We start from the raw sequence: 16503 nt of genomic DNA on the forward strand, positions 1-16503 counted from the left end.
AAGAAATGATACCATTTATATTTGTTCTGTATAATTGATTTCAGTATGACAGGGTTAGTTGCTTTCATGGCTTTTCATTTGTGACCCTTGTGAAGACACACCCAACTAAAGGTGGTGGCAGGTTTGGGTGTGCAACGCCGGTACCCTGGTGAGATCAAACTCTTTACCCAAAAAAGGCTCTGAAGCTGAATGTAAAGTTCAAAAGGGGGGAAATTTAATTTAAAGGACAAAATAAAGAGTTTTCTCCTCCCCAGCTCTAAACAAAAGGTACTTTACAGTTTCAGCAATCTTCCGGATGTCATCTTTCTGGGTCTGATGTTAGTTTGCTCTCCTCACTCAATGGAGCTGGTGCAGGGTCTTTCAGCTCCTGAACTCCTTTATTTTCTTGCTGATGGTAACTAATTTGGCTAAAACCTGGTAACTGAAATGGCTAAGCTGGTAACTATAATGGCTAAGGTGTAAGAAATGCCCTTTCCGGCTGTCTGGGCCTGTTTGCCACCAAAAGACAGCTCTCTGCCTGCTCACAGCAAAGACTGCTCCCCACTAAAGGCTTCCAGCTACAACAGAGCATGCTGGGAAAGGGAAAACCAAACCTGGAAATAATGCAGGGGAATCCTACAGCTCTTCCCACAAACTAATACAAAGAACTTTTCTACACTAAACATACTATGGCCTGAACCAAAATGAAAGAAAATGCAGGGGAAAGTTTCAATCAGTCCTGGCAGGACATCACAACCCTTATACAACAGATTGACCCAATAATGTGAAAAGGAAGCATATTATTTGGTAAACCTGAAATAAGGTCATAATTCTATTTTTAAACCTGCATTTATGACTTTTCAAAGGACTTCTATGCAAACTGATGAATGGGATGTTTGTCTTTAAATTATTTTATATGTTCTGTCTGAACTTGGGAGTCCAGTAGTGACTACGGGGTTTCTAAGAATTTCAACCTAGTTTCCCATGATTGAATAATACAGCCCATGTAGTTCTAATGATAAATTAGTTAAACTGAGATAATACTTTTGTTGCTTGGGACCTTATTTAATGTAATCTTTTTTTCCCTTCCCTAGTATGTGGATTAACTGACCCCACTGGCATGTTTATGGAGCTGCTTTTGGCTTGTTCTCCATTTCTTGGAAACTGTCTATGACTGGATGAGAATGCCTCGAACAAAACAAATAAATCCTAGAAATTTGAGAGGTAAGAAAGAAACACGGCTCTTAGAAGAGAAAAAAAAGATGATCCATTGAAACATTTTAAAAAAAGGTCACAGGATCCATAGGTGTAATGGGGATTACATCTTCTGATATATATATTATTTTCTGTTTGTTGCTGAAACTGGTTGCATTGCTTGCTTTTTCTTTCTCATATGTGCATCTGCCTGTTGCTTTCTTCTCTCCTTGTTTCCTGGTTAGTTTTAAGCAGCTTGAACGATAACGGCTTTGAAGAAGATTATAACTTTGACATGAGAAAGTTCATTAAATATGCTCTTATTTCTGGGGTGACAGCACTGACAGTGTGGGATAGTTTTTCTGTTCTTGAAGTAATAAGAGATGTAATATAGGGAAGCAGCCATGCAATCATTTGGGCAGGCAAGGTATGGTTCTCTAAAATTAACCTGAAGATTCACAATATTCTGACATAACACAGCAAGATTCATAAGTGTTTCTTACCCTTACTGCTTTTAAATAACAGTTACTGTGTATGCTCATGTATAAGTCTAAAAATTTTGATCAAACTATTGACCCAAAAACCTGAGTTGACTTATCCATGGGGTCACTGTAAGTACTATACTTTAACTCTTATATAAATATCAAAATCCATAATTTTGTCCTCAAAGCCTGTCCTCGATTTATACATGAGATCAACTTATAGCCGAGTAGATACAGTAGATACATACCACAGAATTTGAAACAGTTCACCTGGAAGCACTGCAAGGCCCTCTTCTGTCAGCTGCTGTGAGCTCTGGAGATAGAGTACTCTTTACCTAGTTTTTATGTAGCAACTTGATATATTTCTTTTCTCTTTTTATTTATTGTGCATATTAATATGCTGTAAGTAAACCCCTAGGTCTGGAGCAATTTAGAAATATGCTTACAGTGCAAGTTAAATGCTATGAAGTATGCACTGATACTAACTTCTGTTAAAGATTGAAGCAATTTCTTGCTTAAACCTGATTACATATGTGTAGCTAGGAAGTCCCACTATCTTTTTTAAAAAGGAAGAAAGAAACTGGTCTTGATGTTTTTTGCAAAACTGTCAATAACTGAAGTTTATCTAGCCCTAGATTTGAAATAATATCAGCTAAAGAATGGGGATATGGGGCATTGCCTCCTGTATCAATGGAGCTTCACAAACATGAGGTTGTTTGGGGGCTGGAAAAATATTTCTGTTTCATAGGTTTTAGTGCTTGAGCAATTTAGTAGTATTTTGCACAGGCTGGAATAAATATTCCCAGGTGCCTAGTCTGTTGAGCATCTAAGATTTTTGGAATCCTGATTATATTTCCATAGTATAATATTGGGAAGAAACAGATGGCCTTGAAAGGGTGGCTTTGAGCCACCCTGAAGAAAGCTGGATCAGGGCTGTGGCAACCGTACGCCACGGCACCGATCTGGCCGTTTGCTGGTGCAAAAAGAAGCGGCAGAAAGCTGCTCTTTTCTGAGCTGGAAAAACACTTTTCTGCTGCTGCGGCAGCTTTGCAGCACTCTTGTGGCATGCGGTGTCTAAATGCTGCGGCATCTGAGTGCCACAAAGCTGCCTGCCGTGTGGGTGGGCAGCGGCTTCCTGCCAGCTTGGGGGCATGTGTCATCTAAACAAGCCCCTGAGCTGCCGGGAAGCTGCTGCAAAGGGTCCATCAGTTTCACCCATTGAGACAAAAAAATGACATTAGGAATTTGACAAGTAGATGTACATGAACTTTTATTATCTTTGCTTACTGTTAACTTTATTATTTTCATTCATATTTGTTTTACATATAGTTTCTCATCCTTTAGAGTTTGTTTCTGAAATGCTTTGTAATGCCAATCAAGTCATTCAGGCATTTTTCATAAATAGAATACATTGCTGTGCATGTTTACTTGGAAGTAACTCTAGTTGTGTTCTAGAACTTCCTTTTCATTAAATGGGGTTAAGATTGCAGCCTATATAGTCAGTTTGCATTTATTATGGTAGTGTTTAATGTGACTGTAATGGAGCTACATGCTTGTATGATAGTGTTTTCAAGAAGCAAACATTTTTTGAAACTGCTAAAAAATACTATATTTTAAATTCACATCAAGTGACTCAAACATGGTAATAATTGGGTTTTGTTCTTTTACAAATTACAAGGCCTCCAACCTAAAAGTATACTCAGATACTACAAATAAACTTTTCAGTATAGGAAATCTTCACAGGATTTTAGGAAGATGGGCTTTATGAATGCACTTGCCTGTTGCAACTATGTTTGGGAAGGAAAAACATGAAGCGTCTAATTTTTTTGGATGAGATTTTCTTTAGCCAGCAGAGACCAAGAAGACTGCATCTGTCATCCCCCATCTCACCTTACCCATTGGAAAATTAGAAACAATAGCGCAAAAACAGAACACAATAGGAAACTATTAAGTCTAACATCTCCATCTTCTGCACTGTGAACTGATATGACTTTGGAAGGGAAGGTTGACTTGCCAGTTAGCATCCTTTCGTATCCCATTCTATATTGCACTGCAGTCTATCATATTGCAAAGGCTTCCTTCCCTGTGTGGCAGCTTTTCCTCAAGCAGTCAGATTACTCAGGTAAAATACAGTGTTGCTCACAAATTGCTTGATTTTTGTGTTAAGGAAAAAGCAACATGGGACATAACAGTGATTGAAATAAAACATGTATGTGAGAGTCAGGGTGACTCAGCAGAAGCAATTAAGAGCCACACAGGTGTATAAGGTAAAGCAATTAACAAGTCCTGAATGCCAAGGACAGAAATGCAAAGTGGATAATTGAACACACCTGAGAATTGTTAAGTGGTCAAGGCTGAGATGATGAAATCATCAATTCTGGGTAGAAACAAGAGAACCAATGAGAGTGGATGTACACGCCCACTGGGTGGAAACTGACAAGAGTGGGTGGTATGATCCAAGGACTATAATAATGGCTATGATTCCTAATGTATTTTGTGGGTAGTAGCAGTGGATAGTAGGAGTGAGGAGTATTGTTGTATTGGATAGTTTTGGAGCTCTATATAGTAGAATAAAGTAGATCTTTTATATAAGACTACTGAGTTGTCTGGTGTCTTGAGTGAAGATACAAGAGCCAGCTGGATCCTGAAGAAGTGGGAAGACTTCTGTGGAAGCAAGAGTGAGAAGGCTTGGAGAGTTTGTCAGGGTCTTCAGCCTATTCTCTGTAACTCTGCTGCTTTTGAAGCAAAGCTTTAACCACTGGCCAAAACTGGTCAGCGCCGGTGCGTAACAAGGTGGTGAGTTTGAGCCAGAGGTGAAGAGCAACAACTCCCATCATCCCTGACATTTTGGAGGATGGTTTGGCAAATGTCTGTGTAGTTTAAGGTAAATTGCTTTCTCTTAGCCTCGAATTTCTTCCTTAGAAACAGTGCAATAGCATCCTGTCTTTCAGTAATACTAGGAAGGTTAGGAAAAAATAAACCCCTACAATGTACCGAAACTCCATTTGCCTTCCATATTATGTGACGTATGACATAGATTAACTATAACCTGGATTATAACCAAACTTATTTGATTAACAAAATGAATATTTTTCTTCAGTTTGCTGCAGAAAATATATTTTGAATAGTACTATGTATCCATTCCAACTGATTTATGTAACTATCCAATTATTCCAAGGATTAAATTGGTCTTTGACTTTTGTGTAAGTATCAACTTTGGAATTTAACAGAGCACTGTGTATAGTAATTTTTATTTTAAAGAGAAGCTAAGATTTTATGCTGTTGATTTTTCCACTTACTTGGAATTTCCCCCCTTTTAATATGAATGTTCTGGCCCAGCTGAAGGAGAGAAAATCTAACACTAATATTTCAGATCTGCTCTCAGCTTTTCCATTTGTGCTTTGTAGGATGACCCTGCAAGATGTTCTTGTTAATGTCTTAGACCAGTATTTGTTAACTCTCTGATCATCGCATATCTTGCAGTTTTGTTTTGATGTTCCTCAGTCTAAGGATTAACTGCTGAATTAAGAGAATCTAACTATACTAATAGGTTCGGTTATTTGGAACAGAATATTTGTAAACCAGAGATTCAGTGTGGTATAATGGTTTGAGTGTTGGGCTATGAATCTGGAAATGAGGGTTCAATTTCCCACTCAGCCATGCAACCCACTGTGTGACCTTGGGCAAGTCGCATACTTTCAGCCTGGGGAAGACAATGGCAAACCTCCTCTAAACAAATCTTGCCAAGAAAACCCCATGATAGGGGTTGCCATAAGTTGGAAATTCCTTGAGGGCACCCAACAACAACAAATGTGTAAACCAACTAAGCTTTTAGGCTGAGGAAATGACTACCTAATACGTCAATATATGTGGTTTACTATAAAAAACAAAAACAACAAAACACTCTGTGTGTGTGTGTATGTGCGTGCGCACACACACACACACACATATATATATAGAGAGAAGACAGCCTCTTTTGCTGCATCTTTGATTGTGATTGGTAGAACTGGTCCCAGACTCCACAGCCCGGCAGGGTGTGGGGTAAGGTGGAGTGTCTCTGCTTACTTACATTTCACACCTTGACACAATAGTATACCTATATTTAAACAGGAGTTTTCTTCATTCATTATGTGTATGTTGATGTGTGTTTTGATTTAAAAAAAAAACAACCTTTATAGCTATTTAGGACATGGGGGGGGGGGGGGAAGCACAGAGAAGCTATTAAAAACACCTAACATTGTACTTGCATGCTCTTATTGGTGGATAATCTGTCTTTTAGAGCCCTCATGACTTGAATGTTAGACTATTACTACGGAGACCAGAGTCTGAATCACCAATCAGCCATGGAAACCTGCTGTGTGACCTTGGGCAAGTCACACTCTCTCAGCTTCAGAGGAATGCAAAGGCACACCCCCTCTGAACAATCTTACCACAACCCCCCCCCCCAAAAAAAAAAAAAGGTTTGCTTTAGGATTGATGTAAGTGGGAAACAACTTGAAGGTGCTCTAGCAGTAACAAGCTAGATTTAATTATACTATATCCTGGGAATCTGGATGCTCATAGGAAAATCTACTGAGTGGGCAGAGGGTTCTCCTATGGCCACTCCACAGCTGTAACATCTCTGGCAGAGAAGGGGGCAGAAATGTTCTTTTTTCCCCATTTGGTTAGAGTATTGCTGAAGTATTGTATTGCATACTGCTTTTCTACTGGTTTGTACTGAGCATGGCTTAGCTGCTTCTCTGGTGGTTCAGGTGCATCTGTGTCATCCTCCAGTTTCACACAGTCCTCTTTTAGTCTGCACGTGAACACTGTGCCTAAACAAATGCTTCTTGCTTGAATGGAAACACTGCCTATGCTAAAAGCAGCGCAAGGGGTTGGCCACATTTTAGCCCACATAGTGTGGAGGTTTGAATCAAGTTAAATGATGCCCTAGGATTATTACCTTATGTACAGAGTAGAACTGTCTAGACTAGGGATGGGAATCATGTAGTTCCCTAGATGTTCTTGGACTGCAAATCCCAGCAGCACTAATCAACTGGAAATTGCATTCCCTGAAAAGTCACATGTTTCTCATGCAGTTTAGATGAAATAGTGCATCTGGCTAGGGACCTACAAAATCATTGTTTACATTAGACATTTTCTGGGTTTACAAGCAGGCTAGTAATACCTTTTATGTATTAGTCCATTATTTGACAAGTTTAATGACATTCTCTCCCCTCCCTGATTGGTTACAGGCCAAATCCTGCTTTCTAGAAATTAGCTTTTATTTAGCACAACCAGTATTACACTGACAGCTTCTTCAGAATTGTAAAGTGAATTTGAAAAGTCATCATATGGAATACTATTGTCTGTGACTCAGTTTTACCTTGTTTATCAGAAGTCTACTAACGCAAAGTATTTAAAAATATTGTCTGATATTAAAGCCAAAAAATGCTCTTTTGATAGTCAGATTCCAGTAGAAGCGTATTTTAGTTTTGCACTGAACATAATGCAGAACATCTTGAAGCTCCCCCATCTGTGCTTACCATGGATCAGGTCTAGGCTGGTGTACAAAATCTGTGCTTCAGTCTGGAGAAAAATATTTAGCCCCATTTAGATCAATATTTTCCTTTTGGATAGCAACATGTGCATACTGTTTATGGAGCTTTTCCAGGCCAGATCTTAGGACCTGGCAGAACAGAGTAGGAGCCAGTGCAAGGGCTAGAGAAAGTAGGATTCCTCTTTCACCCAATGTGTGAATAACATGAGCCTCATGAGAAGGACCACACTGAGAGGCAGGGCCAAAGCCTTGTAATGAGGAACAATTTAGAAATGCCTTAAATATTGAATTAAAATGTTACATGCAAATACCTGAATGGGTTTGATGTGGGCCCAGGAACTATTTTATTCCTGTACAACATCTAATTATCTTTAGAATTTCGAGTATTCCATGTACATAACTAGATACAAATTACTGAGGTATGTTTGTGTGTGTATGTTAGAGTGCCAGTGGAGTTTTTTGGATTACAACTCTCATAATGTCTCACCATTGTCAGTGTTGTCTAGGGCTAGTCAGAACTGCAGTTCTGTACAGGCCACAGTTGTCTATTCCTGCTATACAAGGGGGTATCATAAAGTTTTAATTATCACATTTAAAAAAATTTGACAGAAAGTTAGTTTTGATTTGTAGTTGTTAACTTTTTTCTTCGTAATCACCATCCAGATTTACACATTTTCCCCAAGGTTCTTGAATGCTCTCTGAATACCGTTATTGTAGAAGTCTGCAGACTGTGCCTTAAACCACCTCTCCACTTCATGAATGACGTCATTTATGTTGTCAAATTGGCGAACCCGCAGTGGATTTTTCAGTTCTGGGAACAAGAAGAAGTCACTTGGTGCGAGGTCAGGAGAATAAAGTGGATGCTGCAAAGTCTCAAAGCCACATGCCTTTACTTTGTTAACTGCAACTTGAGATGAGTCAGCTGGTGCATATGTCAGCTAGGAGACGAATGCCTCTGGAGAGCAAACTGCAGCATTTGTTTTTCAGAGCATCTCGCAACTTGTCCAAAACAAACAAACAGCTTCATTTATATACCGCTTCATACTGAACTAGCAGTGTCTAAGTGGTTTACAACTGTAAGCTAATTGCCCCCAACAAGCTGGGTATTCATTTTAGTGACCTCGGAAGTAGCAAGCCTGAGTCAAACTTGCGCTCTTTTGCTGGTATTGAACTCGCAAACTTATGGTTTTGAGTGTGTGGCTGCAGTACAGGCATTTAACCACTGTACTGCCAGGTCTACAGAAGATTGCTGTAGTATGTGCCAGTGATGGCTTGTCCCGTTGCAAGGTAATTTGCGAGAATGACTCCACCACAGTCCCAAAAAACTGAGAGCACGACCTTCCCTGCTGACTTTTGCACCTTTGCCTTTTTGTGGGGAGGGGAATAGGCATACTTCTATTCCATGTTCATGGTTTTAGTCTCTGGATCATACTGATAGATCCAAGATTCATCCATGGTTACCAGAGAAACAAAAAAATTCTCTTCATCCTGTTTGAACAGCATCAACATCTGTCTTGAAAGGTCACGCTGTGTTTGAGCTTTATTGCATTGGCTCCTTCCATTCCGTTCTGAGCACGGAATGGAAGGAGCAGGGACGAGTGCGGAATGAGTGGGGGACGGATTTTACCGCACGCACCCGTCCTTCATTCGTTCCGTTCCCCCTCTCTTCCGTTCTTAATCCGTTCCAGAGGGGGAAATTTTTGAGAACTGTTCTGAACAGTTCTCAAAAAGCGTTCCCTCTGGAACGGAATGGGAAGGGAAGAGAGGGGGAACGGAACGAGTGAGGGACGGGTATGTGCGGTAAAATCCGTCCCCCACTCGTTTCCGTTTCCTGCCGGGCCGGGCCGAGAACCCGGTGTGATAAGGTTCTTAGTCTCTGGAAAGGGGTTAACAAATGTGGAACCCAGAGTTCAGACATCTTAGACATGTGCAGTTCATCATGAATAATTTCCCACATACTACCATTATAGACCAGTTTCATTCATGATCATTTGGATGGTTGCTTGTCTGTCTTCCAGGATTAAACACTCAACTTTCTTCACTGTGGTTGCATCGTCTGTCAATGATGGTATTCCAGGTCTTGGCTTGTCTGTAAAGGACATGTGACCAATTTGGAAATTCCTTTTCCACCTAATAACAGTGTCATAAGATGGGCAGTCATTTCCATAAACTAGCATCATCTCATCATCAATTTGCTGGGCACTATTACCCTCAATGTGAGCCTCAATCTTCTCCATCTTACACTTTAGTCACTTCTGGCACAACCTTTAACAAAAATAAAGGAAACAGTGAGCTGATTTTCTCAACATCATGCACTTATGGATCAGTGAACACTGACAAAATTTCACGAGTATGCCAGAACAACTTTCGGGTGATAATTATTACTTTATGATACCCCCTGGTATAGTGGCAGGGGGCTATTCCCACAGAATTTTGGTGTTTTTTTAACTTTAAAAAATATTTGATAACCCATAATAACAGGCTAAGGGTGAGTTAGGATTGGAACAGAACCCTAAATTCATTAGAGTTGGATAGCTGGAAAGTGGTGTTGTGTGTTTTCAACTTATTAAAAAACAGTGGTTGTATTAACCAAGAACACTGGGGAAAGAGTTAAAAATTTTAACAAGGTTGTTTCTCTTTGCGGTTTATGTCTCATGAGAATCATAAAGGCTTTGTTGGTAGTGAAACAGAAGAAATAATGAGTAACACTTTCCCTGAGAATTGGAAAAGTACATTCTGAGAATAAATTAAAATTTCCTAAGTATTTTGCTGACCAATAGGTTTTAATGCTCTTAAAAACAAACTTTAAACATTATAAGTTCAGAGAGCTGCTTCCTCTTCTTTTTCCCCCTTTTTTTGCAGTTATTTTGTTAAATAAACTTTATAAATATACCTTGAGGGGGAATGAAGAAAGATCCTGGAGAAGGTTCAAAATTTGCAGTTGTCTAACCAGTTTAATGGGAAATAGTCCCATTAAAATTAGAGAGAGAGAAAGACCGGGTTTGGGTACAGTGGATAAGTGTGTATACTGGGAGGTTCCTGGTTTTAATCTTGCCAGGCATGGAATTATTTGGTGGCCTTGGGCAAGCCACAGATCTCTGTCCCCTAAGGATATAATACTGGCTCATGTTTGTTTTGTAAATTAGGTAGGTAATGTATGTTGAGGTTTGAATATTCAAGAAAGATTCTGTGTAAGTGCTAAGAATACCGGAATCTCACTGCATTGCTTGTCTTGGAGAATTGTAACACATAATTTCTGTTTTAGGAAAGAATATAAGTAGAGTTACTGGGAAGAAGAAGGAAAGTCCTTTCATGAAGGTTGGGCAGCTGAAATAACTAGGGCATTCTGCATTTCTATCCTTGCCCAGATAGCATGAAACAAGTCTATGCTATCAGAGTAAAGGGAGTAAGGAAGAACTCCTTGAAAGAGCACCAGGTGAAGAGAAAACCAGGGGGATGAATGTAGTTTTGTGTTAAGGTGATGCTTGTTCCAAAATGTGGTCACAGTAATTCAGATACTGGGGTGGGGGACCTTTGGCTGTCCAAAAATTGTTGGATTTTAACTTCCATCTGTCCTAGCTACCATAACCAGTGGTAATGTAAAATGGATTATAATTCAGGAACAACTGGAGACAACAGGTTCTCTGTTCTTGTCCTAATGTGCATCTTTCTTGTAATGTTATTAACTATGAAAATCTCTTAGTAATAGTGTAACAGCCTGCTCCTACAATGCCTTTAGCTGCTGCAGTCCAAGCAACTCTTTGGTTCTTTATGGGTTAATAGGCTGTGTAAGGCATGGCAGGTGAGACATGAACTATTTCACTTTGTCTTTTAAGAAAAACTAAATTATTCCCAGCCACACAATGTATTAAAGCAATAATTTTTCCTAAAGACTTTGGTGAACTCTGGACCAGCTGTAGTTGGCCTGTCCTTGCACAACAACATTCAGAGCTTAGGCTTAGCCTGAAATAGATTCAGACAAGTGTCTGGAAGACAAAATGAACAACTGTACAATCCTTCCTTGTGTATATGGCTCAGTGCTGGTGTTCTCCTTTACTGAGGTATATGTGAGTAAGGAAGACATTGTGTGTGAAATGCTGCTGATTTGTTACTCTTTCGATCTTAGTAAATGGCATCCACTCTCTTGTTTTTGAATGACTTACTTGAAAAGCTGTGCATCATTGCTCAGCTCATTATTGCCCAACAGATAAAGTAGGTTCATCCCTAATTCTTGGGAAAACTCAATTAATTCCTACCTCTTTTTCACTGACATTAGAGAGACAGGTTTTGATTTGTTGCATTGTAATGAGCCAGCATGGCGTAGTGGTTTGAGTGTTGCACTGTGACTCTGGAGACCAGGGTTCAAATCCTAGCTCAGCCATGAAACACACTGGGTCACTTTGGGCAAGTCACATGCTCTCAGCCTCAAGGGAGGGTAATGGCAAACCTCTTCTGAACAAATTCCCAAGAAAACCCCAGGATAGGTTTGCCTGAGGGTTGCCATAAATTGAAAACAATTTGAAGGCACACAACAGCAATATCTTAAATAAGGCATTGTATACAGAATGTAGACTGATGGTTAGCTAGCACTAAACCTGGAAATGCAGGAAGGTGGCTAGGGGATGGGCATCTAGCCTGCACTAATTTAATCACCAAACTCATGTGTAATCCATTATGTTACATAAATTATAATCCCTTGGATCCTTTGCATTGCTCAGAACCACACTCTGGAGTCCCCTAGCCAGCATGGGTTCTTCCCAGAGCTGTGAGAAGTTGCCTTTTTGGCCCACAACTTGCTGGCTAGGGGATTCCAGAGTCTGAGCTCTGGGGTTCTGAGCTCTGTGAAGGATCCAGTGAGAAGGGATTATAGTTTATTTATAGATTACCTGTATGTTCTTTGTTTGTGAAAGGTCCTTCGTTCAGTTCCCCAGCATCTCCATTAAAAGGATCCACTAGCAAGTGATATGAGAGAGCTTTCCTTGAGACTGCATAGCGCTGTTGCTAGCCAATAAGCAGTAATGGGCCAGAAGGACAAGTAGGTTGACCTGAGGCCCTTCCACACTACACAGTTACAGCACTATGATTTGATTTTAACTATCATGTCTCTCTATCCTATGTCATCTTGGGATTTGCTGTTTAGGGAACAGTACTGTACTTATAATTCTCAGCCAGAGAACTACGCCTGAACTGCAGAAATAATCCAGTTTTACATCACTTTAACCGCCATGGGTCAGTGCTATTGAATCCTGGGATTTGTAGTTTTGTGTGGCACCAAAGCGTTCTGAAAAAGAAGACTAGATGTCTCACAAAACTACAATTCCCAGAATTCAATAGTATTGACCCATGGTGGTTAAAGTGATGTCAAACTGGATTATTTCTTCAGTACGGGTGCAGCCCCTTATACCTTACTAGATAACAGACCCCAGGATTCCATAGAATGTTGTCATGGCAGTTAAAGTGTAATCCTAATGCTATAATTGTGTAGCACAAAAGGGCCCCTGGTATAAACCAACTTTCTTGGCTCCTACTTGCATGCTTTTGACATGCTATTTTTTTGGTCTGCTGTCCCTAGACTGTGGAATGACCTGCCAAAAGAGAAACAACAGTTGAAACCCTTAACATTTAAAACAACATTGAAGATACATCTACCGGCACAAGCCTACCCAACCAATTTTTAAAAATGACTTTTTAATTAGTATATTTTAAAAGAATGTACAGTCGGCCCTTCTTATACACGGATTTTTTATACACGGATTCAAGCATACATGGTTTGAAAATGTTTAAAAAAGTATAAATTTCAACAATCAAACCTTGATTTTCCATTTTTTATAAGGGACACCATTTTGCTATGTTATTATATTTAATGGGACTTGAGCATACACGGATTTTATTATACACGGGGGATCTTGGAACCAAACCCCAGCATATAACAAGGGTCCACTGTACTCATATGAGTATATTTTAATGGTTTTATTTTTATTGTATTTTTAATTTTCTTATTGTTTTACAGTTAGATGCCTTATCATATTACATAAATGATATTTCTATTCACTGTTAAAAATGCAGTATATACAAATTGTATATAAAGTCTAGAAAAAAGGATGTTAATCAGATCAGTATCTTGCACTTCCTGCTGTCTCACTGTCTTGTGTGACATATTTTTGCATTGCTTGTCAGCTTCTATTTTTTGTATTTTCTTATAGCTTGTTGTTCTTAACTGCCCTCGAGTTGATCTCGACCCATGGTGGCCCTGTGGATGGGGCATCTCCAAGACTCCTTGTGTCTCACTACTCTGCTTAGTTCTGTACATGGCCTTTCTTTCTTTCTTTCTTTCTTTCTTTCTTTCTTTCTTTCTTTCTACTTCCCTCCACCTTTCCTAGCATTATTGTTTTTTCCAGTGAGTCACGCCTTCTCATAATGTGTCCGAAGTACAACAGCCTAAGTTTTGTCACCTTGGCTTCCAGAAAGATTTCTGGCTTGATCTGCTCTAGAACCCATTTATTTGTCTTTTTTTGGCTGTCTATGGGATCCTCAGCACTCTTCTCCAGCACCACATCTGAAATGAATTGATTTTCTTCCTGTCTTGTTTCTTAACTGTCCAGCTCTCACATCCATACATGGTAATGGGGAATACAATGGCTTATATGATTCTGCCTTTTGTACTCAGTTGTATATCTTTGCATTTTAGGATATTTTCTAGTTCTTCCATAGCTGCCCTCCCCATTCTTAGTCTTCTATCAATGTTTGATCCCAGGTATGAGAACTCTTTTAATATTTCTATTTCTTCATTGTGTAGGTTGAAATTGCGTAGATTTTCTATGGTCATTATTTTTGTTATCTTTATGTTCAGCAGTAAGCCTGCTTTTGCACTTTCTTCCTTGATCTTCCTTAGTAGATGTTCCAGGTCTGGGAGGTTTTCTGCTGGTATTGTAGTGTCATCTGCATATCTTAGATTGCTGATATTCCTTCCTCCTATTTTCACTCCTCCTTCTTGCATATCCAATCCTCCTTATAGTTAATTCTTATTGTGACTTTTCCACTTTTGCGTAATAAGCCACAGAAACCATGTATAGGATTTTTCTCCAACATTTTCTTGCAGGTGCATATGTTGTTTTGTTTGTCATATTGAGTAGATAGATTTCTGGTATCATTTCAAATTTTATCTTCAGTACTGTTTTAATGTTAGGATGAACGCTTTTCCAGAACTTGATTATATCTGCACAATTCCACCGTACATGCTACCAGGTTTCAATGATTGTTCCACATTTCCAGCATTTGTTGTTACCTGTTTTGTATGTTTTTGCTATTTTTGCTGGCATTATATCCCATCGGAATTTCATTTTTTGAAAGTTCTCGTGAATATTTTGGCATTTTGTGAATTATAACGCTTTCCAGATTTCTCTGCCGATATATTTGGCCCAGCGAATCATGTAGTCTTTAATAATGTCCTGTTCTAGTTTTCTTTTGAGGAGGAGTTTATATATCTCAGATGTTAGTTTTTGCTCTTTTCCTTCTAATAGGTTATCTAATTCATTCTTCTTCGTTTTCATGTACATTCTTCCGAAAAAGGCCTCATGGAGAGATACCCGCCCTGGGATTCCTCTGTTAAAAGCTGCATTTTGTTTTAATCGGATTTGTTAGAATTGCTCTTTGAATATAATGGTGGCAGAAATCTTTATGAATTTGTTCTTTTCATACCGTAATTACGCATGCCAACCATAACGGAGATTGAAGCCTTCAAGATTAAGAAGTTTTCTGTTTTCTAATTTTACCCAGTCTCTTAGACATGTTAAGATATTTGCCTGATAATACAGTTGTAAATCTATATTGTACATTGATCTTTGTGTCTATTAAGGTTTTCCATTTAACACATGATTTTTCCCTTTCCCATGTATATTTTCTAATTTCTTTGTTCCAAATTTGGAAAGCTTTATTACTAATCATTATAGGTAGGTTGGTATAAGTAAGTAGAATTCGGGAATAATATTGTATTTCAAATGTTGGTTTTATATGTTTTCTTTCTTTTTCTTTTTTATAATTGTGTTTTGTTTTTTAACATGTTATACCCTGCCTCAAACCTTGAGGAGAGGCAGGAAATTAATAACAACAACAATAATTTATTCATTTATTTCCAGCCTCTCCTCAAGGCAACAACAGTAACAACAAAGGGGTTAATGGAGAAATTGTCTATGAATTAATAATAATAATAATAATAATAATAATAAATATTTATTTATGTTCCACCTCTTCCGCTTTGAGGATCGAGGCGGGTAACAGCAAAGTTAAAACAACAACAACAACAAAACAACTATTACTAATCCTATTATTACTATGCATTATTATTATTATAATACATAGATGATTTCCTCATTAACCTCATTGTTGTTGTTATCGTTATCCATTTCTCTCTCTGGAATCTGCTTCTTTCATTCCCTTCTTCCTTCTGCCTTACTCTCTGCCTCTGCTTGGCAACTGCTCCTCCATCCTTGGGGAGGCTCACCACCTACTTTCAAAAAACAGGGAGCTAGATACCGTCATGGGCTTGTACCTGCATGTTAATTTGAATCCCGCGTTTCTAGTAAACACGGCTGCAAATGTGTCTCTTGGGCCCTGCACTATAACAAATCAGTCTTCCCTCCTTCAAGCCTTAGGCTGTTGCCAGGTTTGGCAATAGTAACAAAGACAATTTGAGGTGCCGGAAGGCAGCTTCTAAATAGGAAGCTGTCAGCATTTTTGATGAATTATCTGAATCTTGTCTCTAAAGATTTAATTTCTCCTACATTGAAATAGCAGATTTTTTTTACTATAAATGAAGTGTGAATTCCTAAGGTATTAAAAAATCCCACAAGTACTAAAAATGTAGGTGATAGAAGGAAGAGATAAAAGATCAGGGCATTCCCTTTCAGTTATGCAGGTGAAAATGAAGCACCACATGTTAGGACTGAAAGGGAGAGCCTGTGCACGGGTTAATTTTGTCCCTACTTTACCCTAGGGAGTAGTAGGGCTTATGTGATAAAAACTTCCTTCATTTAAAGAAAGATCCTTACATAAAAAACAATGCTATGGAGAAGGATTCTGGCCACATCTTTTCTCTGACACCTAGTTTCTCTGTGTCTCTTATATGCAACAGCATTCAGTTATGCAAAGACTCTGCTTGCAGTCAGAAGTGGTGTAGACCAGGGCCAAGTTTACCAGCTTGGTGATAACTATGGCCTGTTACAGACTGCCAAAATAAAGCTGCTTCAGGTCTCTTTGGAGCTATGCTATTTAAATGATGCATGGGTCCTAAGAGTCCGGAGGTTGCGCCAG

The 16503-nt window shown here is 39.0% G+C and overlaps 1 protein-coding gene across 2 annotated transcripts in view; it reads left to right on the top strand.

Annotated features, from left to right (window-relative positions):
• HIVEP1 (HIVEP zinc finger 1) overlaps nucleotides 1-16503 on the top strand; it is a 107338-nt gene that overhangs the window by 9925 nt on the left and 80910 nt on the right. For both annotated transcript variants that reach the window (XM_089516730.1, XM_089516729.1), the window contains exon 2: nucleotides 1074-1203. In XM_089516730.1, the coding sequence (XP_089372856.1) occupies nucleotides 1158-1203 (46 nt within the window). In that variant the 5' untranslated portion in view covers nucleotides 1074-1157. The remainder of the gene's footprint in view (nucleotides 1-1073; nucleotides 1204-16503) is intronic.

This window comes from Sceloporus occidentalis, unplaced genomic scaffold (assembly GCF_023333645.1).
Source record: "Sceloporus occidentalis isolate IW3139 unplaced genomic scaffold, rSceOcc1.0.p SCAF_3, whole genome shotgun sequence".
NCBI lineage: Eukaryota > Metazoa > Chordata > Lepidosauria > Squamata > Phrynosomatidae > Sceloporus > Sceloporus occidentalis.